This window comes from Pseudoliparis swirei, chromosome 1, assembly GCF_029220125.1.
Source record: "Pseudoliparis swirei isolate HS2019 ecotype Mariana Trench chromosome 1, NWPU_hadal_v1, whole genome shotgun sequence".
NCBI lineage: Eukaryota > Metazoa > Chordata > Actinopteri > Perciformes > Liparidae > Pseudoliparis > Pseudoliparis swirei.
Genome location: NC_079388.1, coordinates 6,078,396 through 6,094,096, shown reverse-complemented (window position 1 = coordinate 6,094,096; position 15,701 = coordinate 6,078,396). Strand labels below are relative to the sequence as shown.

At 46.8% G+C, this 15,701-nt stretch overlaps 1 protein-coding gene across 1 annotated transcript in view; it reads right to left on the bottom strand.

Annotated features, from left to right (window-relative positions):
• Positions 1–316: 316 nt before the first annotated feature.
• Positions 317–15,701, bottom strand: part of sdc2 (syndecan 2) — a 46,403-nt gene continuing 31,018 nt past the window's right edge. Inside the window, exons 2-5 of the mRNA XM_056414248.1 lie at positions 8,200–8,311; positions 6,760–6,944; positions 4,498–4,627; positions 317–2,748 (exon numbers count right to left, since the gene is read on the bottom strand). Of these exons, the coding sequence (XP_056270223.1) occupies positions 2,585–2,748; positions 4,498–4,627; positions 6,760–6,944; positions 8,200–8,311 (591 nt within the window). The 3' untranslated portion in view covers positions 317–2,584. The remainder of the gene's footprint in view (positions 2,749–4,497; positions 4,628–6,759; positions 6,945–8,199; positions 8,312–15,701) is intronic.

Below are 15,701 nucleotides of genomic sequence, written 5' to 3'. Positions count from 1 at the left end.
ACGGGAGGAAGGAGGAGCAGGAAGAAACCCGACTGATTCATCCACGAGTTAAACTGATTTATGCTCCTTATTTTCGCGGAGAAATAATTGTTTTAAAAACGGAAACAGTGTTAAACCGCACTGCCGCGGTTTGACACTCGGTTTGAGTGTAAAAACTTCAACGAACACCGGAAGTAAACAAAGTTGCGTTAATTGCATTAAAATATTTTAGTGCGTTAACGCGGCCAAATTAATCGCATAGATTAACTCGTTAACGCTGACAGACCTAAAATAAACACAAGAAGAAGAAAAAAAGAAAGTAAGATGGCACAGGGGGTTGGATATTAGGCCACAATGTTTATTCAGTAGTGTTGTTTCAACTTATAGGTACAATACTGTCAGCTTTTGTAAGACTAAAAAAAAGTTACCATTACAGTCATCCGTGCTCACAGAATGCCAGCCAAGTCGTTCACACCCCTCCGTCGTGTGCGCAGCCGCCTCGCGCTCACCTCCAGCTACTACATGTCCAAATGGTAGGCACTTTGAAGGTTTAAAACATTTGTGAATATACATTTATATATATTTATATATCTTTTCATATACCAATAAGCAGTCGGACTCAAAAGGTCAGGTCTCTAAACGAGAGAAGAGAGAAAAGAAAAGAAACTAAATGAGTGACGAGAAAAGAGAGAACGAGGAAACAACATGATGTGGCCTGGTGGAGGGGGGGGGGGTGGTCTGAGAGTAGAAATACTGTGAGTCTTTGGGTTGTTCAGTATAGTTCAGGACCGAGAGGCGCTTTATGACGAGAGCGGGCGAAGAGGGTCAACATCGGGCCCGGGGGCAGATTGAGAGAACCGTGAAGGATGGCGGACGTACAGCTTGTGGTGGGCGGTGTTAGGAGTTCGGACCGTGTGAAGCTGGATCTACTTCACATGGACAGCGAAACAAAGAAGACAAATAAAAAGGCAACTTCGCGAAACAAAACTCCCGCGAGTTTGTGTCGACGTAACGTAAGAAAAGAAGAAGAGGAGGTCACGTGGCCGCGAGCCGCGTTCCCATTGGGTGCAGCTCCGCTGGGCTCCACGCTCCGCTTTTAGACCCGGCGAACAGCGTCCTCTCTCAACGGGAGAGGCGGGGGGGGCTCTTCTGAGACGCCTCCACCGACCGCACAAACGCCGAGTGGCCCTCAGCGCGAGCGTCTCGCCGACAGAGCGTTCACGAGCAACACTGGAGCCGTAGACTCTCCGGGTTTATCAATCCCTCCGAGAGAAGATGGGTTCCTACCGGGGGAGGGGATGTTTGCTGCAGAGGTATGTGCTCTGCATGTGGGGGGCCGGTGCAGTAGCGGGGGCCTTCAGGCTGAGCAGATCTTAAAGAGGGCCTCGAGCATCAACACCGGGACGGGGACTATAAACAGCCCGGCTGCGCTTGTGGCCCCCGTTGAGTAAAAAACAAAACAGAAAGAGAGAGAGAGAGTTGACAACTCGACTGACCGTGCTCCGATCTGATTAAGAAGAGCGAGGGAGTGGGGGGGGGGGTTAGAGAGGGTGCAAGCAGAGTTTGGGTCACTAAACTCAAGGGGGCACATGTGGGGGAGGGGGGAGGGGCCGGTGGGCTAAAAAGGACCTAAATCCGCGGAGAGGAAGCAGAAAGCAGCGAATGTGCAACGTGGAGGAGAAGAAAAGAAACGCGTTTAAATAGAAGAGAAGTTCGGCTACAAATCAAACAGAAAAGCGAAAATGTGTGGTTTTGTTTTTCTTCTTCTCCAGCCCTGACGCGCTTATCTTTTCTCCCCTGTTTTATTTCTTCGCTTTTTAAGACCTGTTCCTGGTGTGTCAATAAAAAAACGCTGTCGAAAACAAAAAGGAGAGGAAAAAGGCTACAATGAGAAGAGAACAAACAGATAAACGGGGTATAATGAAGCGCTGACGAGGAAACTGACGCCAGAGCAAATAATAAACATTGTAACCTGAAGGGAACATTTGCACCGACCGTTACCAGCGTTAATATGAAGACCGGAGAGCTTCATCAAAACTACAAAAAAGGCTTCTTTTTTTTTTTTTTTACATCAGAGAAAAAAGATAAATTAATGTAATACACCTTTAGAGATCAACAACAGACATGCTAGGACAAAAATACAAATAAAAAATGAAAGTAGGGTTGAGACAGAATAATTATATTCAATTATTTCCACTTTTAAATTGTTTGTTTTTTCTTTACAGGTAACATACGGCTACAGTTAGACGTGGTCAGCGACCAGAAACCGCTCAGAAGACGGATGCCAAGGGTTTCCTCGCCGTTACGGATCCCGTTTTTTCAATTTTTTCAGCCTTTTCAAAAATAATACACAAAATGTTTAAATACACTGAGATTCGCCATAGAATGAGAAATGCTTGGTTTTCCTTTTTTCACGTTTTTTTCCGTTTTTAAAGAAGAAAGAAAAGGTCTTAATTACAATACTCTATGCAAAAGCTTTTCCTTTATGCTATTTTATTTTTTCCCCTTAATCAACTTGAAAAAAACATTTTGTCGTTGTTCCTCCGTTGCCGTGGCGATGTTTCACGGTCACTCGCGATTGGCCGATCCGACGGGCGCGATGCTTTTATGCATAGAACTCCTTGGTGGGGGCCTTCTGGTAGGCGGAGCCGGAGGCTTTCCTCTCCCCCAGGTCGTAGCTGCCCTCGTCCTTCTTCCTCATGCGGTACACCAGGAGGAGGATGAGGAAGATGGCGAACAGGAAGCCGATCACGCCGCCTGCAATCACAGCTGAAGGGAGGCCGAGACAGAGAAAGAGGGCAAAGACGGTCAACGTCCAGCAGACCTTCCATTCGCCCTCAAGGCCCTTTCTCAGGAGGTCATCAGAGGTCTCGTGAAATCCATTGCATTAGTGTGGCGTGAGCTATTGTTGCGCCACTTTTCAAAGACTAATTCAATTCCCAAGCGACGGCCGACACGAAGAGGTCCTTCACCTCTCACGAGTTCCACGGATTGGATTTCGGGAGGAAAATAAACCCTCCGCCAAAGTGTTTCCAATAGAGTTTTTGACCAAAGATAAACTTGGCAGATATTTGGAAGTTAGTTTATTTTGTGTGAACATAATGTTGAGAGTGGTTCTGATTCCAGCTCAATAAGCTGGATCGGGTCCAAATCAATGCAACTGTCAGACTTCACGTTATCGTATAATTTACCGGCACGTCGACGCTCCACGGGACCACCCGCACGGAGCATCCCCACCGACCGGTACCGCACACGTGCAAACCATTACCGCATCCAGCTGTGTCGAACCCGGCAGGATGAGAGCCGGTTCCCATCCGCTGCTAACGAACAGCTCATGTAAACCGACTCTCATCCTGCCGGCGGACGGCTCGGCCCTGATTGGCTTAATGACGGAGCGAATAGCGGCGTGGGTCGCGTCGAGTTATAACGAGTGGCGGGCGTCGCGGACGCTATCCTGATGCGTTTAAATGTCGTTACGAGATGTAGAGACACTTGAATGGATAGAGTGGTTTGAGGGAGATGTTTTCTCAGCAATATAAATGAGATATTAGATATTGGAGCGGGATTTACGACCTAGTTAACTTTTAAACACACTGGTATCGGATCGGTGACTTAGCCCACGCAGCTCTACGTTAGATAGAAACTCTGACTTGAATTTGCTGGGGGGAAAAAAGAGAGTATTGCCAGTAGAATGTCTTTGGATAAAGCTTGTAAAAATATATATTTACAAGCTTTATCCAAAGACTTTCTACTGGCAACAGTCTCTTGTTTTTACTGTTATTCATAGAACATCAGAAAGAGAGAGAATCGAGTTGAGCTTTCGTCTCGCTGATGGCGTCCTGGTCGATGTTGATTCTGCATATTGCCGACACCGCGTGGATATCACAACAAAGTCAAAGTGACGTGCCAATCAGAGTTCGCCTCAGATACGTAGCGAGAGAGAGAGAGAGCGAGAGAGAGAGAGAGAGAGAGAGAGAGTCGGCATCAGAGAGCACGGAGATTTCCATTCCCATAATTCCTCTTTTTCGGTATTCAAAGCGATAAACTCGAAACCCCCACAACGCTGTGAACTCCACCCGGTCCCACGGAGGGATGCAGATGGAGTTCATTAAAAATGGTTATTATTTGAGAAGGGGATCATGTGGGAGACATTAGGGAAATATATTTCCTGGATTTTTCAAGACGTCGCTGTTTACCAGAAACAAGCTGACATGTTGTAGCGTGTATACGAATTTGGGAAACGCGAGAAGGCAAATTAAATAAATGCCGCCGAAATGCATCAAATAATGTTATGGTAGAATGTCAAACTGGAAGGCTACTTCCATCGTGAGCCGGAATATGAAAGGGGCAACTTGACATTTTTGTAAATACGGCGTCTTTTTCGAGACTGGAATATAAATACGAAGCTAATGCCAATTCACCGTTAGCTTAGCTTAACATTAAAAGCTCAAATCAGTATGGAAACGGTCCAAAAGTAGCAACGCCCGCCGATCGCCGTCTGTTTATTGTGACGCATACCTGCCAACACCTCCGTCCGCTGGAAGAGGTTCTCAGTGCGGACCTCGATGGGCTCCTGGGGGGAGCCGGGGGCACTCGTCGTACTGGTCACCTGGTTCCTCTGCATGTCCTCAGTGACCGGCACCAGGGCCTGAATGAGGAGGAACACAGGATGGAGCGAAGAATTATTATTTGCAGGAGTTTGCACAACAAACAACCCAGATAGCACATGTTTATTCTAGTGCAGGGTTAGGGGGTTAGGGTTAGGATTAGGGTTACCGATGCAGGTGAGCACACTCTCACTAGCACCCCCCCCCCCCCCCCGGTACTCACCTGAGTAACTCACTGAAAAAGTGATGTGCACCCCTGTGTATAAATGTATATATCCGTCTTTTGTCATAAATCTTTATGTTCTCACAAAAATATACCGAGAATATCGGTAATATGTGATTAATCATGATTAATCCACAGAAACCTGTGATTAATTTGATTAAAATGTTTAATCGTTTCACAGCCCTAGTTTATTCATGAGCTTTAAAGGGGGTTGTAGGTGGATTTTAAAACTTGTTTGAGGCGGGGGATCTGTCCCACTTGTTTAAAATATATATGCTAAGCTAACTGCTTGCTCCAGCTTCCGAATGAGTATCAAATAAGTGTATTTCCTCCAAAGAATCTTGAAGAAGTAAAAGGGAGATGGGGGTTACTGGTCCACTTAGCATGTCAGTCCAGTCAAAGGAGCACAATGGGGACCAACATGGAGCCTGGCTAGTGAAACCTATAGAGGCTGGCCAGAGGAAAATCCAGATTGCCAAAAAAAGATTAGTGCAAGGCTCAAAAAAGTAGTTAAAAAGAAAAACGGAGCCAGTGGACAGCAGTTGTTTCTTGGAGTCGAGGAAAAGAAGCATCTGGAAAGGATACGGGCCCAATGTACCTCTTGTTTGTACGTCCCCAAAAACACTCGAGATGGTTGCAGAGGACCACAATGGATCTGGGCCAGTGCATTCTGCCTTAGGGGGTAGGAACGGAGGCAAGAGAGGGGAAAAAAGGGGAACCGGGCCAGGTAGACCCGGCCTCGGGGGTCGAGACCTTGACGACTAATCCCCAACAGATGTAGTATCCAGTACGGCGCGGGAAGAGTGCGTCCCGCAGAAGTGAGATCTAGGATGGTTCCAGAATATGTGATTATGTCTGAGAGAGATGTAATCCTCCATAATTTGCAATGGAGCAAAAAATATTGGGAATTGACGTGAGCGCTTGATCTTTAACCAGCATGCGGCCTCGTGACCCCGCGGCGTTACGGAGGATTTGATGTCGCTCCGGGTCGGCTACCGCGTCGTCTCTCTGTCGAGTCGCGACGGTTATAAACGGGTCGCCGTGGTTACAAGATGACTCCAAGTGCGATGACGTCTTATGTACTTCAAACATAAGAGCAAGGGATGACATTGTTCTACATGTGAGAACGGAATAGTTTCATATATCTTTAGTCTTTGGATGCTGTAAGTTTTTTAAGAAATGTGAGATGCTCATGTGGGCATGTCAACAGTATCATAAAGGATTTCTTCTTCAAGAAACTGTTAAAAACAGGAGAAAATGTGCTTCTTTTCTTCCTGATAAATCGGCTGACGTTAGCTAACTTGATATATAATCGATAGAGCTGCATATATACAGATATTTCTAAGATTTAATGTGAAACATCTTCGCTATAAGTAGCTTGTCCACCGGAGAGGGACTCAGTACTTTTTTTTGGTCACGATTGTAAAAAAAAAGAAAAAATGGGACCGATATATATGATCATTAGAATTTCTGTAACTCCAAAGCTGTACCAGACATAACTATGTGAGTGTGTGTCGGGCCTCTTACCTTCGTTCTGACGGGTTTCCTATGTGAGTGTGTGTCGGGCCTCTTACCTTCGTTCTGACGGGTTTCCTATGCGAGTGTGTGTCGGGCCTCTTACCTCTGTTCTGACGGGTTTCCTATGCGAGTGTGTGTCGGGCCTCTTACCTCTGTTCTGACGGGTTTCCTATGTGAGTGTGTGTCGGGCCTCTTACCTCTGTTCTGACGGGTTTCCTATGCGAGTGTGTGTCGGGCCTCTTACCTTCGTTCTGACGGGTTTCCTATGTGAGTGTGTGTCGGGCCTCTTACCTCTGTTCTGACGGGTTTCCTGGGCGAGTGTGTGTCGGGCCTCTTACCTCTGTTCTAACGGGTTTCCTATGTGAGTGTGTGTCGGGCCTCTTACCTCTGTTCTGACGGGTTTCCTATGCGAGTGTGTGTCGGGCCTCTTACCTCTGTTCTGACGGGTTTCCTGGGCGTGCTCTCCTTCTCCTTGGCCTTTTCTCGGACCGTGGCCTCCTCCACCCTGGGCGTGAAATCTTTGGTGGCGTCCTGGGTGGGTACCGCCGCTTTGGGCTGGATGTAAACCATGCTGACAGTCACCGCCTCCTCCACCACCACCACCTCTTCACCGCCACCTTGGAGAAAGAGGCACATAATGTCTTCCGGTTAAAAAGGCCAAGAGGGTTAAAATGACTCGCATGTGAACATGGCGTGAAGACTATGTTACGAAGATAAAATATGGACGTGCATTAATATTTCACACCCACTGTCGTGTCGTTTGTCTTACTTTACTGCAACGCTTGGATGCATTATTTACAGTTTGAGTCTCCTATGGAATAGCGAGTGGGGGAGTAATAGTATTGGAAGAGCCATTGATCACAGTCTTGTCCCCTTTTACCCAATACGGCTCTCTGTGCAACTCCCTTGTTACTTCTGTTCAATGAATGAGGGCCGGAGGTGCTGAAAGCGAGTGAGGCAGATGAGCTAATGAAAAAAGAAAAAGAAGTGTGGAATGTGCACACTTGCCCACAGCAGTCTGGGTGATGGAGCAATCTCACAAGAGAGAGAGAGGGAGAGAGAGAGCGGGGCGGTGAAAGGAAGAACAGACAAAGAGAATGGGAGAATGGAGAGGTAAAGTGAGAGCGTGTGTGTGTGTGTGTGTGTGTGTGTGTGGGGGGGGGGCTGTTTGCAAAACCTACCTGCAGCAGACTTGAAAATGAATGACATCATCACACCTCTGGGTGATTGTCTCATGAGCTTGCAAGTGAGTAATGCAGTGAAAGTGTGTGCGTATATATATATGTATATATATATATGTATACATACATACACTACTGGTCAAAAGTTTTAGAACACGCCCATTTCTCCAGTTTTTATTGAAATTTAAGCAGTTCAAATCCAGTGAATAACCTGAAATGGTACAAAGGTCAGCGGCACACTGCCAGAGATTAAAACAAAAATGTTTAGCTTACCAACAACTGAAAAATAATGTAAATTTCAGAGTTATACAAAACGGCCTTTTTTCAGGGAACAAGTAATTAAGGGTTAACGACTTGCAGCTGCTCTGGAAGTAAATGAAGCCTCGAAATTTGATGCTAACGATTCCCACAGGTGTCTCAACTTGTGTTGATTACTGCCTGTAAAGCAGTGTGAGGACAGACTGTTACGACGGCCTCTGAAGCTTTATGGGGACAGTACTGTGCTGCAGGAAGTCGGATATTGCTCTTATAATGGCAAGAAAAAGGCAATTAACAAAGGAAGACCGACCATTGTGACCCTTAAACGTGTAGGTCTTTCATTTAGAGAAATTGAGGCATTATACAACTTTTGACCGGTAGTGTAGATAAATATATAAATATATATATATATATATATATATATTGGTCTTACCTGAGCCAGACCCTGAGTTGAAGTCATCGTCGTCTTCGGGGTAGTACCCTCCTGATCCTGCGTCGTCCAGGTACAAGTCGTCCACCTGAGAGGTCTTGGCTGCGTCTGCTATCTGTGAAAACAACAGGATGACAAGACTTTGAGGACATGAGGCGCGTTTAGTTTTGTCTTCTTTTGGGACATCGCCACCATCAAACTGAAGACCCTCCCCATCCCTCAGACTCTTTACACACAGCTCACTTTTTCAGTGTTTTTTACCACCGACAGCTAAATGTCGAGGTCGAGTGGCTACGTTTCCATTTGGCCTTTTAAAAAACCCTTTTGCTTTGAGGCCGACACTTTGCCCGACGATTATTTAATTGTCGAACATGAAATGCTCCCGCGTTAGCGACCCAAAGCTCGTATTGTTGAGCGGTGCCGTCCACGGCGTCTAAACAACCCGCCTCTTGTATTTAGTGTAAAGGCACAGCAGACACTAACGTTCATCCGAGTGTCTGAGTGCCAGTTAACAAACTTCACTCTGTGTTTTATATGGCAGCTATAGGAGGTTCCTTTTAAGTGAGACAAAAGGATTTGGTTTTCACAGTTCATTGAGCCAGTTGTTCACCAGCTTCATCAGGATCTCTCCACTGGGGACCGTGAGGATGAAATAATGTGCCGCTCCACCCAGTAGACGTCGGGAGGATTCACTGGATAAGTGTGAAGTTTGATTGTGGCGCGAGAGGAAAAGAAATCTGGAGTGACGGTACAATATCTCTTGGCAATCCATCCATTAGTTGTCAAAATGTGTCCAGTCTGGACCAAAGCTGCGGGAAACAAATCCCCCATTTTAGAACTTAAATCCAGACCAGGTGGCCAATCACAACGTGTATACCCCGTTCCTCCTCCTCCTCCACCTCACCCCCCTCACGGCATCGTTGTTGTCTCGACAACAAGCCCGAGCTGTGGGAATGTTTGTGTTTCAGCTTAATGGACTGATTGGCTGAAAAGACCACAGTTCGAACAGAGCCCACTTGTTGGAAACACACGGCTGTGGAAGTTGAGATTGTCCCAAGAAGTAAGACTCGGAAATGTGAGTTTTCTCTCAAAGGGGTTCGCTCGCAGAGCCCGGTGTCTGTTGCACACATGCAAACATACAAACACAACCACTGGCGTACAGAGCATACATGGAACTATATGTATATATCAGGGCTCCACGCCTAAAATTAGACACAGTTGAGTAAATTTTCATCAACTTCGCATGCGGCGACCAGTAAATTAGCAGATTTTTTGTTTTGTTATTAAATATTTTTGTTGCTGACAAACTTGTTCTACACTTCAGCCCACTATAGTTAGCGGTAATGCCTGAATGACTGGTTTGCTAACCGACATTAACTCCAGAAGAAGAAGAAAGGCAAGAAGAAGGCTGGCCTGTGTGTGAGAGGGGGCTAATGTGAAAAAAAGGCCGCAACGGAGACGCAACGGAGGCGGGGGGGCCAGAGTGAGAGGTCAGAGGATCACACGCAGGGGGCGTCCCGTCACCGAGATCAAGCGGCCCTCCCCGTCACCCGAGTTGAATCTCTGGGTCGACTCAGCCGACTCTCACATGTCTGAGCCCCTATACACTGTCGCTCACGGTAAACACATTGGATCGGGAGCGCGCGAGGATTTTGATAAAGTGATCGGAAGGATTTAAGTGACACCATCCGGTTTTGGAAAGTTAGCGGAAAGAACCACGTGAAACAACATCCGTTTTTCAAAATAAGATGTCGACAAATCATACACGAACATATAAAAGTAAACAATGAACTGATTTTGTATCTTTAGAGATCGTTTCTGAGATTTAGCTTAAATTATGCGAACATTAAAACATTTTTACTGGACCAAGGAAGAGTTTATAAAAATTAGTCAGTCTATTGTATGTTAAGAAAAGTCCTGTATATAGATTTCCCCAAGAGTTCCAGGAAATGAATGATGCAGATGTGTTCCATACATATCTGAAATCCCCTACAATAGCAATCAAACAATTTTAATGTATCAATTAGGACATTTTTCAAAGTAAAAGTCCTAAATGTTTAAAGAAATCTGTAATTTATTTAATGTTTGAGTTGCTTCATATATGTATTTCCTCGTAGTCCTAGGCAATAATGCTACACAATAAATAGAATGCTTCAATCAACACCGTGATCGGTATTATCGGATCGGAAGATACTGATTTCGGTGATCGGTATTATCGGTGATCAGCAGATACTGATTTCAGTGATCGGCACCAAAAACCTGATCGGTGCATCTCTAGAAACCAATACATGTTTTGATTGGCCACATCGAAGTGCAACATGCACATGCTCAAGGTATGTTTTCTCTTAAAATATGTTTAAACTCAATACAGTAACTTCTGAAGAGTTCTCTGTTGTGAATGTTTTGCAGTTCATGAAGGCAAACAGGCATAAGATTGTATATTGTCAAATTATTTATCAGTAATACAGTAAAAATGATGATGAAAACTTTGCAAGTCGATTTATAGTGTGCGCCCCTAAATTTTCTGCTTGCGCCCCTAAAATTTTAAGTTAGGGGCCACTGTGCTCCTAGTAAAAAAAGTTAGTCTGGAGCCCTGTATATATATATATATATGTATGTGACTGGAATAGCTATGAATGCATCCATGGCAACATCCATTCAACTCCTATTCACCAATCTGTGGTCAGCTGCACTGCCCCTTCTACACTGATAGTCCCGCTTTACAAAAGAAAGACCCCACAATAGTATAGTGTGTGTGTGTGTGTGTGTGTGTGTGTGTGTGTGTGTTGCTACAGTTCCAGGTCTGCTCTGAAGGATGTTGTGCTGCTGATAAACCCAGGGCTGAATGGAGTTGGATTGAAGGATATAATCAATTAACTTGGCAGGAAACACGTTTTTCTTTTCTTTGGGGGAGGGGGTGTAATTGCAAAGGATAGGCATGCTGGGAGAAAGACGAGAAAACGGGTAAATAGCAATTAAGAAAAATTAAGTTTGGGACATTTTGTGTTTTGAACAAGGGCAAAAAGCAAGTCGGGATGTTGTCGTCCACCAATGTGTTCAGGTCAGTAAATAATATCTCGTATCTCCGGCTTTCAGCATCGCCAGTTCCCCCTGACTGGGATTCACAAAGCAAATTAAGAAAATTTGATAGAATTTCCGAGATCTTCAGATAGCTTGTTTTGTTTCAGCGCACTCGGATATATTCTATTTATTTTATATTTAAAGATTTTTTAAAAACCAACATGCTTGATCAATGACCCTAGGGGTTGCTCCGTATCGGTTATCTCAGATAGGGATGCTCTCCGAGAGCACAGAGGGGGAAAGTCCTCCTTTCAACACGCGTCTGCGCATTTCCAATTACACCCGCGATTCTATTGTGAGCGTGTTCAGCGACGCTTTAAAGTCATTGTGCGCGCACATGTGTGTGCTTGTGTCAAGTAATGAGGGAGAAAGAGAGGCCTGGCGCTCTCCATAACAAAGAGGCGGGGAGTCCACACCCTGAACCACGGTGTGAAAGAGGCAGGGAAAAAGGAAAAGAAAGACAGAGGCGAGATGAAACGGATCTCCGTCTCCCCCGCTCCCGCCTGGCTCTGACTTCTGTGAGAGAAAAGGCCTTTTCACCGCGCCGAGCCGCCGGATCAAAGGGGGAATTTGTTGAAAGCAACTTTATCGTAACTTTTTTTTGCCTTCGTCTCCTACGAACAGTCGAACACACAACCCCGCCGCCGCGGCCCGGAGAACCGATCATGCGCCGATCCGCGGCTCTTTATGCATCGGCCATGTGAGCACAATGGACCGGGAGGAGGGCGGGCCACAGATCAAATGGTGACCACGGGCACTAATGAGATAGAGGCCACACACACACACACACACACACACACTGATTATACATACATTAGAGTATAAAGACACACAGATACACACTTTTTACAAATGGATGTAACCATGCACTCACTGATTATACATACAATTGAGCATATCAACACACACACACACACACACACACACACACACACACACACACACACAGAGTCAAAAGAAACAATGGATCCCCCTGGAGCCGATTCCACAAAGGATTTCAAAGACATTACATAACTATAATCATTTGACTTTCACCCGATTTCTCGAGTGATTGAATGCATGACGTGCACAAGCAGATCGCTAATGATAGTTTGATGTATTCTTTGTACGACCAGGAATCCTTTCAGATGCGATGTGCGGGGGCGATCGCCTCGCCTCGATGGCAAGTTATGTTTGATCAAATAGTTCCAGTGACTCATTTGGACAGAAACCGTTACGTCGTGAGTTTGACGGAATCCAGCCACCGGCCGCCTTTCCACCCGTTTTCAGTCTTTGAGCTAAGCTAGCGGGTTAGCTTTCTGCAACACCAAATCGGCACGAATGTGAGGAAACACACACACACACACACACTGAAGGAAATAGCTGTCTCTTCAGCTGTTAAAAGCGCCGCTATATTCCATCGGCTAGTCTGTAAATATAATTTGAGGATTAGATTTGCCATTTGACAAATAAATCACATGAGTTTAACCAATTTCAGTGTTTTTCTCCAATAGATAAATGTCTCCCTCTTCATCAACAGTGACATTTACAGGTAGCCTCTGCTTTCAGCCCCTTATCTCACACACACACACACACACACACACACACACCGCGAGCCCAACCAGACTTAAATCCACCGTAAAGCAGAGTGAAGTGAACTGAGACCAGTTGTCTCCCTCTGGGTTCTCCGGCTCCAACTCAGGTTAATTGGACTCCAAATTGCCCGTAGGTGTGACTGGTTGTCTGTCTCTATATGTGCCTTAAGAGATGAACTCTGACCTGCATTCCATCGGCTCCAGCCTCCCTGCGGCCATTAAAATAGGATAAGCGGTTCGGATAACGCACAGGTGTCAAACACAAGGCCCGCGGGCCAAATCCGGCCCGCCGCATCATTCTATGTGGCCTCTGGCGGCTTGAAAGACATTTGATCACCTTTTGTTGAATACATTTAAGACAAATATCCCGTGCTTTTATTTTGAAGGTTTCAAATGAATTGGAATTTATGTTATAATATTAGAGAAATGTTCTCATGTATAATATTTCTACACTCAAATAAACAATAATCAAATGCAAAGAGAGTTATTTAACAATATGTTTGAGTAGTTTATACAGAGTTACAGTTACAACCCTTTGAGGGCTGGTGTGGCCCTCGGTGAAAATGAGTGTGACACCCCTGGGATAACGGAAAAGCGAATGCGATATTAAAGTTGTGTTAACTTTAGGACCTGCAGGACCTCAACATCGACAAAGGTGTCTGTCGTCTGTGTGAGAAGCCAAACCCGATCGGGGAAGGCAGGGGCTGGAAAATCAATCACATTCCTGTTTGAAAAAAGCACGCAGGACAAAGCTTCACTCCGACAGCCGCCATCAAGCACAAGGGCGTTGATACTATTACACTCAGTCACTCTTCATCGAATGAAGCTGAACTTTTCTGTCGCTCCAGCGCTCGTCAATGGTAGCCGTGCGTGTGCGGTCCAGCGTGTGGAAGGCAAACGTTCTCTGCAACGCACTGTGACGGCAGCATCGAGAGAAAACAAGGAAAACCTCAAACCTAAAACCTAAAAATAAAGAAGCACAGGCAGACGCCGACTTTGTGCCACTTAAAGCCCCGTCTGGAAACACACGACCCACCGGAGCCTCAACGCGACGAGAACGTCGCCCGACAACCACACCGGGAGGTCACGTTGTGTCATTACTGTGTCATTATAAGCCAGCGGGAGGGCAGCTTCCACACCGCCTGTCCGTCTGTCCGTCTGGTCCGTGGGGTGGGGGGGGGGGGGGGGGGATAACCCGCTGCTGCAGACAACCCCGTAGCCTGGAGGTTGCTCTGCTAAAAGCCTGTCAAAATCACCATGTCCATGCCTAGCGGGGGTTGAAAGGCCTGTCTGTTCTTACAGTGCGTGTGTGTCGTGTAACAATTGCCTGCCTCTCTCTCTCCCTCACTCTCCCCCCCCCTCTCTCTCTCCCTCTCTCTCCCTCTCTCTCTCTCTACAAGAGATTGGAGGTGATGCATATCATCAGAACCAACCCCGGGCTCCTGTTGACACACGGCTCTCACTTCTAACACAACAAATATTAGCTCAACTCCAAGTCAGGCCAGGGGAAATGGTGTTCCTCAAAAGGAATGCGCGCGCGCACACACACACACACACACACACCTCGAAGGCGTGAGTGGACTACACACACACCACACACACATACACACATTCACACACACACACCTCGAAGGCGTGAGTGGACTACACACACACACACACACACACACACACACACACACACCTCGAAGGCGTGAGTGGACTACACACACACACATACACACACACACCTCGAAGGCGTGAGTGGACTACACACACACACATCATAACACAGACTTCATAGAGAAGGAAAAGGGGGGAAACGAGTGCACGGGGGCCGGCGGGCAGACGGCGTCTCAGCCCCGCCTCCATCGGGCCGCCGCCGTCTCCGGTTCTCGACTGTTTCCTAAAGTCGCCCTCAGAAGTGCAGCGAGCTCAGAAAGAAGAGAGGAAAACAACGGAGAGCAATGCTCCTCTTCTTGATATTTATATAAATCCACAGTCGACGCACAGACACACTTTCACTCGCCTCATCGACGAGGCAGGAGAGGAATTCCACGTCGATGTTCCCTCGTGGATGAATCGTTCGCCTGACGTGTTAAAGTGTCGCCGCCATATGAACTGAAAGGCTCCTGATCTAAAGATGCGTGGTAAACGTCCCCGACCGTCTCGACACGCCCGCTTCATTGAGAAGAGACGTGCGTCCTTCCTTTACTTTCCTCTCATTGGTCACACAAACAGACAACACAAGTCGTACGCCGGTGTTCGGATCAAAGTCAGAAGGAGAGGCTGCAATGATCTGAACGGGTCAGACCCTCCGGCTCCGTGTGGCTGCGTGGTGTACTGCGGGTGTCCGCGCTTAGCTCGGCATGGAGACTTTGACGGAGGGCCGCGCCGCCCCGCGCCTGCTGAAACTGCGCTGCGCCGCCGACGTTTGATAATCAACGGTTGCTTTCTCTCTCGTCGTCCTGCTGCACGACGGTCATTTACAGCGGCAAACAAAAAAACACCCGCAACTAGGAGAAAACTCAATACTAGAGAGAGAGAAGTAGTTACTCCCTGTGTAGTGTATCCTGTTCCACTTGGCCGGCCACAGATCCATACACCGGGTCAATGCGGCGGCACAGTGTAGCGGGCAGCAGACCAGACTCCCCCCCCCCCCCCCTCCCCCTCTTTGGACTTTCATCACTGCACAACAGACAGGGTCCATCAAAAAGAGGAGAGGAGGGGACGAGGGCGGAGGGGGGGTCATGTGGCAAAGTGGGAACGTGGCGTTGCCAAGTGGGCTCGGCGTAGCAACAAGGCACTGATCCTGCAGGTTAGTCTGCTTCCATCAAATTGTGCTAGCATCAAAACTATGATAACTAAACG